Source organism: Mus caroli, chromosome 17 (assembly GCF_900094665.2).
Source record: "Mus caroli chromosome 17, CAROLI_EIJ_v1.1, whole genome shotgun sequence".
Taxonomy (NCBI): domain Eukaryota; kingdom Metazoa; phylum Chordata; class Mammalia; order Rodentia; family Muridae; genus Mus; species Mus caroli.
In genome coordinates, this window is record NC_034586.1 from 61,928,458 (window position 1) to 61,939,006 (window position 10,549).

The window sequence follows — 10,549 nt, forward strand, 5'->3', positions numbered from 1 at the left end:
TTTGTTGGAGTGCGGAGGGTGGAACCTAGGGCCCCAGGCATTACTCACAGGCCTTCCACTACCGAACCATACCCCCAGCAGACACCCCTCCCACCCTGTCTCTCATCCATTTGGGAATGCTTTAGAGCTTTCTCCTTTCTGGGCTACTTTGTTCATTTTCCACAAGTGAGCATGGCCAAAGATGTTCCATTGAAAGATTCTAGAGTTATTCCCATTGTGCTGTGGCGTCTCACACGTTAGTTGTGAACGTTTAATTCCACCAGAGACACTGGAATTTGTAAACAGCATTGAGTAGATTTAGCATCAATATTAATTTTCTTTATGCATTTCTGACACTCTTGATCTTTCCCTCTCCCTCTCCCCTAACCTGACTGTCTTCAGAGTCAAGCATCTGCCATCTTGTAGAGTTCACATGTGGTCCCTTGCCAGCCATCCCCCAAGATGAGCTTGTTGACTTGTTTACCCTCCCTCCTTAGGGAGGGTTGTGAGACCCGCCCTTGTGTGTTCAGCTGGCCTGAATGACACATAGTCTGAGAGAGGACCTAGAAGCCTTAGGCTGGGGAAGACTCAGGGAAAGAGGGTGCTATGCACAGTTGGGGAAGTTCTCATTCCTGTAGGGTAAAGGCTTTCAGGGGGGAATGTCTGTACCCCTGTAAGTAACCCCTCACTTCTGCTCTGTAAGGAAACCCTATAAACTCGTGGATTCCTCAATGTGAACTTTGGCTGCCTCCATTTGACCTTTGACCTGAAGAGGGAGGGTAGACATTGCTTAAGTGTCCCCCCCCTTCCCCCCCCCCCCTCTGGCCAAGAAGGACTTTTTAGCAACATTCCCCATCTTCTTGGTGTGAGAAAACATATCCTCAGTTGAGGTAAATAAAAAGGGATCGAGGTTTTTTTTTTTTTTGAAAAACAAAACTAAGGTATGAAAACCCAAAGAAAGGGCTAAGATTTCCTATTGGGGGATGCCCCATTGACTTGGAGATTTAACAGGTTCTAGTCCTTGAGTGGATTAAGGAAAATGTTTGAAGGATGAGAATAATTTCAACATTCGCCTTCCCTCAATTAAAAACTCATAGAGGAGGCCTTAAGTAAGGGATGACAACTCTTCCGTTACTTGGGCATGGCTTTGATAGTGGACAGCCAGGGAGCCTGGTCCCAAGCACAGAAGTGAACAGAAGTAAATCCTAAGAGATTGTCTGAAAAAAAATTTTTATCATGCACTTCTCACCTTCAGATTAAATAAAACAGTTAATACGTCAACAGGAGCAAAGTACATAATACATATTTATGAAAATGCCATACCAATTTTTATAATGAATATACAGTCATAGACTTTTAAAAAGAAGAGCCAGGCATGGTGACATGTGCCTTTAATCCCAAGTACTTTGAGACAGAGGAAGGCCAACCCTGAGCTCGAGGCCAGCCAAAGCAATATGTTGAGTCCCTGTCTAAAAAAAACAAAACAAAAACAGGCCCGGAAAGAAATCGGTCTGAGGAGACAGCTCAGTTGATGTGTTTGCCTTGCCTTATGAGGTCATAAATTTAATCCCCCAAACTTGTGTGCAATCCTAGTGGTCAGGAGGCAAGTCCCCGTTGCTTTGTTTGTTTTGTTGTTGTTTTTGGTTTTTTTTTTTTTTTTTTTTTTTTTTTTTTTTTGCTTTTCTAGATTTTGTGTAGCTTTGGCTGTCCTGGAATTCGCTTTGCAGACCACACTGGCCTCAAACTCAGAGATCCACCTGCCTCCTGACTACTGGGGATAAAAGGTGTGCACTACCACTATGTGGCTCCTGGGGCTTTCTAGCGAGCTAGATTTAGTGACTTTCAGACCAGCAAGAGGCTGTCTTAAAAAAAAAAAAAAAAAAAATTCTTCAAAGAAAAGAAATGCATGTGGGAAGTTTGATCTTTATCGTGTATTTGAGAAATTAGACAGGTTTTGGAGCTATAGGATCTATTTGATTGTTTTAATCTCTTAGAATTTCAATTTATATGATACAATCTGTGTTTTATGTTAAGAGATATGCAACAGGGAGAGATGCTGGGGAAACTGTGGATAACTCATTTCCCTAAGCAGGTGTGATTACTGGGTGTAGTGAGAATTTGGTTTTGTTGAAAAACACAGAAATTTGTTATTGGAGTTTGTTTTTGTTCTAACCCCAGGTGTGGGATATGGGGCTGCTTCATATTGTCCACAGCAGCTGACAGTGAGTTGCCTCATGCTCTAGCAGGGGTGTGAATTTGCCAGCTACAAATAGTTTCTGCCATTTGGGATTCCGGAGACTTTCCAGAGGGTATGTATAAATACTAGGGCGGGAGAGGTTGGTTGCTGTTTGTTAAGTACTTGTTTGTAAAGAAACAGGAAGAAGAAATTAGATATACCTGACTACGAAGATCAAGCTTGCTCCAAGAAGCTCAACAACCCTCATCAGCAGGAAGTAGTTCAATATATAATGATGGCCCCTTCCACCCCTACCCTTTTTTAGTATTAGGGAGTTGAAAGGGTGAAAGAAGAGGGGTGGAAGAAAGAACACACAAAGTAGCCAAAGACCACCTACAACTTGTTCTGATCCCATGTTTTAAAATGCCAAGATGTTGCCTTGAATTAGGACTATGGTGCAGAAAGGAACGAGCTGAACCTTTAAAATCTTTTTTCATATCAGACTCAAAAACTGGCATCATGTACGAGATTCATTTTATGGGGCGACCATTCTGGAGACCTCACTGGTGTTGGATTTAGACCTGAGACTCATAGAAATGGGACGGCGAACCGGAGTCAGAAAAATCTGGATTTTGTCCTACTTTGCCTGGGGAACCTACAAGAACCGTTTAACTCTCTTCAAACAAAGGGACCAGTAAGATGTGTGATAGTTCACTCGAGAAAAGCGCTGCCAATCCCAGGCACCCGGCGACCGGACTCCCGAGGTAGCAAGCACGGTGCTGGATTCCTGACAGTCTGCCATTCCCCGGAGAGGCGGAGGGGGCAGGTATCCTCGGCGATCCTCCCTGCGGTCACAAGGCTAAGAACCGCGGAGTGACTGGACTCGGCCTGGCCCGCGCGCCCCGGCCGCTCAGGGTCAGCTCGGGCGGGCGCCAGGGGAGCGCGCGGGCTCGGAAGCCGGTGCCGGGGCTTTAACGTGCCGCGCCGCACGGGAAGGCCGGCCGGCTGGGCCGGCGGAACTTTTGTCATTCAACCGTCGTCCGGCCCGGGGCCTGGGCTTTGTTCAGTCACTCGCGAGGCCTGGGCGCGCGGGCGGAGGCGGCGCTTCCTCCACTCGGAGGCGGGAGGCTCGGCCGCGGACCGCCGGCGACGCACGAGCAGGTCTGGGAGGGGCGCGGGCGACGAGCGGCGCGCGGCGGCCGGCGGTGGGCGAGGCCGGTGACCCAACAGAGCTGCGGGCCGCGGGGACCCCGCCCGCCGGGCTCGGGCACACGCCGCAGGTCCCCCGGCGGGCAGCTCGTGCCGCGCTCCGCACGCTCGGCGCCAGGGCGCCTCTAGCCACGGGTGGGAGCGCGCCTCGGGGCCGGGCCGGCCGGGCGCGGGAGGCGGGCGGCGGGCAGCGGGCGGCGGGCAGCGGGCGGCGGGCAGCGGGCGGCGCGCGGGCGGGCGGGCGTACGGGAGCCGCCGCCGCAGGCCCGGGCCTCGGCCCGCCCCGCGCGCGCCCCCGCCGGCCCGCGCGCGCCCACCGGCTCCCTACTTGAGCGGCTCGCGGAGCGGGATCCCGGGAGACGAGGAGGCGGGGGCGAGCACAAGATGGCGGGTACGTGGCCCCAGTTCCCCGGGCGGCGGCGGCGGCGACGGCGGCGGCTCCCCGCGCTCGGCAGTGCCCGGGAGAGGCCGGCGCGGGGAGGCGCCGCCGGGCGGGCGGCGGGCGGCTGGGGCGCGGCGCCGGCCCGGGACGCTGACCCGGCCTTTCTTCTCTCCCCCGGCGCAGACCTCTCCCTGCTCCAGGAGGACCTGCCGGAGGACGCGGACGGACGTGAGTGGCGGGTGGCCTGGCAGCCCCGGAGGGCGGCGGGCGAGCGGGCGGACTCGGGACCCCGCCGCGCTGGGGAGCACCCGCGTGGCCGGACCTCGGCCGCCGCCCGCCGGCTCGGGCCGCGGGGCGGCTGTTGGGGGAAGCAGAAGCCCGTGGGGCGGAGGCCGGAGAGGGGACTTGGGTGTGTTTTTCCTGAGTGTCTTCCGCACCCTCGCCCCGATGAAGGAGGCGGCGGGCGCCGGGAGGTGTTTCCGCAAGGCTCGGGGGGCTGTGCGGCGTGCGGTGCTCGGCCCGCCCTCGGGGGTTCCCTTGCCCTAGTGTGTGCTGATTATCTATCTACCTGTGTTGTACTTGACCTCTGAGCCGTTTCGGGTCCCCACCACCACCACTCACTCACACATTTGATTTCCGATTTTCGGGGAGGTTAGTAGGTGTGACCTTGGCAGGATGCAGTGACTTGGTTCTGAGAGCAGCTTTTTAAAATTGGGAGTGTTCAAAGCTCATTCTGGTACTTAAATGCTAAAATTTCAGGTTTCCGTTGAGATACTAAAGTTTTTAAAGAGTTGATTCTTTTTATACATTTAAAAAAAAAAAAACCCAGTCAGCTTGTGGACATTGTTTCCATGTGGTGAAGGAAATGAGTTATTTAGAAAGATATCTTTCATTTTGAGTGTGTTTTGTGTTTTTCTAAGCTTCAGAAAATAATGGGGGTTGGAGACAGAAAAGATTATGACTTAGCTAACTTTATATGGGAAGAAGTTGTGAATTACACTTAAGTAGAAATGCTTTCTACTCGTGTTAATGTTTGCAGATAGAGTGACTGGTGAAAAATGCATTTTAGGAATAAAGTGTGCACAAAATGTATTATGGGAGACTTGAAACCAAGAAATATGCAGAGTTGAGCTGATTGCTGTGATACAAGAGCTGTCTGGTTAGAGGAAAGAGCCTGCCCAGACTGGGGAGTGTGATTTCATACCTGTTCCGGTAATCCAGAGATGCCGTCGCTAAAATTGCTCTTACAAATACTATGCAGATAATCAGTAGCATTGTCTGATAGGATTTTCTTTACTCCATTTAAATTCCTGTTCTCAGCAATGGGAGGTGTTGCCTTGAGAAAGTGTCTTAGTCAGCACTTCTGTTGCTATGATGTAACAACATGGCCAAAGGCAACTTGAGAAGAGGTTTGTTGCCTGCCTGTATTCTTCCTTATTGCAGTTCATCATCTTCATCATCAGGGCTGGAATCTGGAATTGGAAGCTGATGGAGAGGCCATGGAGGGCACTGCTGCTTAGTTGTTTGTTCCTCCTGGCTCGCTCAGCCTGCTCTCTCAAAAGCACCCAGGATCCAGAGATGGCACTACCAACAACAGGCTAGGTCCTCCCACAAGGGTCCCTAAGAAAATGCCCCCCAGGATTGCCTAGGGCAAGATAAAGAGGTTTCCTCCTCCTGTGACTCGACCCGTCCAGCACAGAAGGCTTCTCTAAAGAGTATTTTTAAAGCAAGCAGTCCTATCAGACCTACCTGTTGCTAAATGTGCTCGGGGATGCGGGTGCTCTCCCTAAGTAGTTGTCTTTAGGGAGCAGTAGCACAGTAAAACACAGCTTCTGCATATAGCTTTGTCTCCCTTAGGTCACTTCAATTGGCTTAGTGTGTATAATAAAGTACCTATTGATTTTAGATCTCTCCCAAGGTTAGGATTGGAGATGTTGCCCAGATGGTAATTTTGAGGCCGGAACCTCTTGTTCTTATAAAGTGTACATCTTTGTGTCTGGTTGTGCCTCGAACTGGTCTCAGTCTGTCCGGGTGAATCAGGGTCTTGGTACTCCGGTGGGCAAGGAGTTGGAGAAAAATGACAGACACTGACACAGAGAGAGTGCTGTATCTGAATGTAATTTCTCAAAGCGAGCATCAGACTTACAGAAGAAAAAAAAAGAAGTTAGGTGACACATCAGCCTAGGTACATTGAAGTTATCTGACACAAAACAGAGAAATGCATACATAAAGACTGACAGGAACCAGGCAGTGTTTACAACTGAGTTAAAAGGCAGGCCTTTCTAAAGTCAGCCCTTAGGGAGCCAGGTGAGGATTTCACACCCTAGTCACAATTTATGCTATTCCTCTGAGCCTTGTCAGAGCTTGCATCAGGGGGTTCTGCTCTTGCTAACCTTTTCATGAATAATGCAATACTGTAGTTCCTCCTTAAACCACAACCCTCCTCCTTCCTAGACCATTGTAAATACCTGCATATGGGAGTGACTTGGCTGCTCTTGTAAGTGTCTGTAGGGAATCTCCATTTGTCAGAGGAATTCACTAACTATCTTCTAATATGTATTGTACTCTGCCACACCTGACTGTAATGAAGATTTTAAGTTAACTATTTTGAACTAGCCCTGAGATTTTTAGCTCTTATCCAGTAAAATACTGCAAGAAAGCATGCAAGACGCTCCACACTATCACAGGGACAAATCTGGTTATGGGACACCAGAGACTCTCCAGGAGACCAGTTTCTGTGAAACTTTTTGCCTCAGGACTGCGGCCAAGCTTTTGGACTTGAAACGCAGACTTCACTGGAGTGGGTGTGGCGTGGCTGTAGCGGAAACATCTGAGTATTTGTTCCTTTGAGTCAGGGACCATGCACCCTGGAAGAAGGTGTAGTGCAGTCTCTGCTTGGCTGTTGGGGAACACAGTCTGGAAGGAAGTGTTTCACCATAAGCTGGGGTAGGCTGGGTCGGAAGGAAGGCAGCTGGAGAACGGGTCACCTCTTGAGCCCTCTAGTGGTTTATAGGCAGCTCTCACGAGTGCTGTCAGGAAAGGTGTCAGCTGCCTGTTGCTGTCTTGGTAACGGGCACTTTGGATCAACTAGGATAGCTCACTTATCTCTGTTATGCCTCTGTCTTGTCATTGAGACAGGTGTAAAAACCCCTACTTTAGTCATCATTCATATCCTAACAGGAACCGGCATGTGTGACAGGACTGCTATGAGTCGTGAGCAAAGGTGGCTTCAAGAAACAGAGAAGGATGTATGGCATTGACATTATGGAGTCTGTACTTAGAAAGGTTGCTGAATGCTTGCAGTTTAACTTTAAGGCTTAGTTCTCTGTTCAGTTTAGGTTAAAACATTTGACGCCACAAATAATTAGCTATTTATAATTTGGTTGAAGACATTCTTAGACTAATTGCTGTTTTTTTTCAGTTGCTGAAGTTTAAATACAGAGTTTTGTTGACTCCGTTGGTCTCTGGTGAAAGGAGAAAGAATGAGGAGAGACTCTGACTCTAGTGCACACATGGAGAGCATGAGGGTCGGTAACGAGGTACAGAGGCTGTTCACACCCTAGAGCAGTGGTTCTCACAACCTCCCTGAGGCTGCTGCCCCTATTACAGTCCCCACCCACAACAAGTCTTGTTGCTACTTCATAATTGCAATTTTGCTACTGTTATGAGTTGTAATACAAATAAATATCTTTGTTTCCTGGTGGTCTAAGGTGATCCCTGTTAAAGGGTTGGTTGTTCAATCCCAAAGGGATAGTGACCCACAAGTTAAGAAACGTCCTAGAGATAAGGGGCGGTAGAGGGCCTGGGGACTGTGGAACACACAACTCTGGCTGCCCTTCCTAGTGAACTTACCAGCTTGGAGGGTGACTTTCTCTTTTATGGAGGGTAGCCAGAGTTTGCCCAGAGTCCTCCCTGTGCCAGCTGGGTTCCCTCATGATAGGGAGAACATGATTTTGCTGTCAGGCTCTAGAATCTTGGTTGTCTTTTCTAGATAAGTGGTGTAGGCTGTGTTGGAAGGGAGGGTAACTCCTCTGTGCCCAGGGAGACAGAGAGAGGACACAGTGGGAACCAGATCTCCACCCAGGGGTATCACAAGGTCTTATAATTGGTTTCAAGTCCCAAAGTCTGTCTAGAATTTGTAGAGTGGTAGAAAGAACTGACCAAAGACGGGTTTGGCTGATACCTTTGGAGAAAAAAGACTCCATCAGTCTTAATAACTGAGAGATGTATGTATTGTATCATTTATGAAAAGACCACAAAGGTAAATATAGTTATTTGAAAGTTTTAAAATTAACCTCAGGAGAGTAATAAAATATTTTACATTTGAAAGTTTTCAGTACTATATTGTGTAAATATACAAGCGAAGACAAACAAGCGACTCCATTTGAGTCCATTTGCTGTCTCAGCAGATTTCACAGTAAAAGCCCTTTGTAATTTTGATTATCTTGATTAATGGAGTTAGTACAGATTTTTAGAGAAATGCTTCAGCATTTCACTGTCAGTTTTCCAAAGCTACAGTTGGATGTTGCTGGGTTTCTGGAATGGATAAGCTAGGGCCCACTTAGAGATACAGAGCTTCCCTGTGGGTGCTTGGGTAAAACGTAAGCCAGTAAAGTAACACACTGCGGATCTTAATCAAAGACTGGTGCCACTTGGTAGTTTCCAGTAGCTCAGAGACAGACATTCTTCTACCATGCTGTGTGGTCATCTAGTTCTGATGACGCCCACCCTAGCCACAGAACTCCCCAAGTGCAGATGGAACTTGAACTAGGTCTTTTTTTCTTTTTTTAACACACACACACACACAGACATATGTGTGTGTGTGTGTATTGTATTTTGAGCTGGAGAGGTGGCTCTTTCAGAGGACCCAGGTTCAATTCTCAGCACCCACTTGGTGACTCACTTGGCTGTAAATCCAGTTGCAGGGAATCCAAAACCACCTTCAGCCCGTCATGGCCACCTGGCGTGCTGGTGCAGAACACCTAGACACATAAATTCCAATAAATAAAGTGTGTGATTTAGAGGTTCTCTTGTTCATCGCCTAGTTTACAGCATAATAGTTGTATAGACAATTTGTAGTACGACTTGGCCTGAAACTCTTTTAAAAGTTAATCTAGATGATACCTTGGATTAGTTTACATAGGGTGCTTTGGAGCTGGGGGATCTGGCTCAGTGTTTGCTTACTCCTGTGTTAACCATGACAAAGCTTGATGCTGAGCTTTGAAGCTGGGTGTGCTGTGTACCGTTTCTCAGTTTCTATTCCTGAGGGTTTAGAGTCTATCCACATAACTTTGGGGGCTTGTGGGGACTGTTAAAGCAGAGGACAGAGATGCTGGTCTAGAAGGGCTGTATTTCCTTGGCTGTCTTTTTTTTTTTTTTTTTTAATCTTTTTATTGGTAAGTTCCGTGTGTGTGTGTGTGTGTGTGTGTGTGTGTGTGTGTGTGCTTATGAGCGCAAGTGTCCATAGAGGCCAGAGACACCATCTCCCGGGAGCATTTCTGACTGCTTTGAAATCAACCCTCCCAAGGGTCCCCAGAGGGAAGGCTTGGCAAGCTACATGGGGCTCTGTCTAGTAGCATTCAGGGAGTCTGTGGGAGGGTTCTCTCTGGAAAGGAGGATCTATGCTTGCTGTTCAGTGAGCTGGACTTGAAAGAGCGCTTTGGCTAGTTTTGGTAGGAGCTGGAGAGGTGGGGGAGCAGTTAAGAGTGTTCACTGCTGTTGCAAAGGCCTGGGTTTAGTTCTCAGCACCCATGTCATGGCTCCCAGCCACTTGGCTATAACTCCAGTTCCAGGGAATCCAACCTCAGCCTCCAAGAGCTCTGTACTACACATGTGGTGCACGGAAATCCACATGGGCTCACTTTGCCTGTCTTTTCAAAACAAAAAAATTATATTTGCTTATTGAACTGTTGTATCTTAATATTCTTTCTTATATTTTGAAGGAAAACTATTTTATCCTCCTTTGGTAAGCCTTTTTGCCACCAGCTCCTTGATAGAGTTAGATGTCCCTAAAGTGGAGTTAGGGCTTGCTTTGCTTTTGTCTTGGGTCTGAGACTAAATCTAATTTAACACCTAGGGTACAAGGGTCGGGGATCCTCCTTTGGGAGCTTGGCCTCGGGCTGAAAGCTTGGTGGAAAGTGAGACAGTAAGGGTGACAGGCTTCCAGTGGTCATCTCAGGCGCCCTCCAAACCCATCCAATCCGTCTTGGCTCATAGGTGCCATAGCTTCTTCGCTCCCTGGAACTCTGAGCAGGTTGGCATTCAACAGTTACCACACAGGCTCTCTAAGTATCCCTTGTGTAGGAAGACACATTAGGGCTTCTTAAGCTGTTAGGCCCCACCTCTTACTCTGACAGTTTCTATCAAGTTCCTGGGCTTTTCTTAGCAGTTTGTAAGCCAGCTTTGCCTGTTGTCTTGCCCACCTTTTTGTTGGGTTTTCTTCTTGAGCTCTGCGGATCCCTTCATTATATGTTGTAGATGTATAATGTACGGATATAGGTAGATATATAATGTATGGATATAGGTCCTTTTTCAGACATGGGTTGTAGCTGTGTTCTGTCTTGTCGTTGCCCTCTCAGCATATTTGGAAGAGATAACATTATTAATTTTGGTGTTTATCATTTTCTCACAGATGCCCTGTATCAGGTGAAATTTTCTGAAGTTTGTTGAGTTTTTTGGAAACTAGAAATAAGTGTTAGATTTTTGTCACATGATAAGATTTTCACTATGATTTGTTGGGGTCTTTTTTTTGGGGGGGGGTTGGGTTTTGGTTTTTCGAGGCAGGGTTTCTCTGTATAGCCCTG

General features: G+C 48.2%; 1 protein-coding gene across 4 annotated transcripts in view; it reads left to right on the plus strand.

Annotated features, from left to right (window-relative positions):
• The first annotated feature begins 2,957 nt into the window (after nucleotides 1-2,957).
• Ppp4r1 (protein phosphatase 4 regulatory subunit 1) overlaps nucleotides 2,958-10,549 on the plus strand; it is a 59,006-nt gene continuing 51,414 nt past the window's right edge. For 2 of the 4 annotated variants that reach the window (XM_021186551.1, XM_021186552.1), the window contains exons 1-2: nucleotides 3,667-3,755; nucleotides 3,930-3,974. In XM_021186551.1, coding sequence (XP_021042210.1) covers nucleotides 3,749-3,755; nucleotides 3,930-3,974 — 52 coding nt within the window. In that variant the 5' untranslated portion in view covers nucleotides 3,667-3,748. Of the gene's footprint in view, nucleotides 2,982-3,280; nucleotides 3,317-3,666; nucleotides 3,756-3,929; nucleotides 3,975-10,549 lie in introns of those variants that run through there. The other 2 variants (XM_029471124.1, XM_029471123.1) reach the window with 2 other exon arrangements.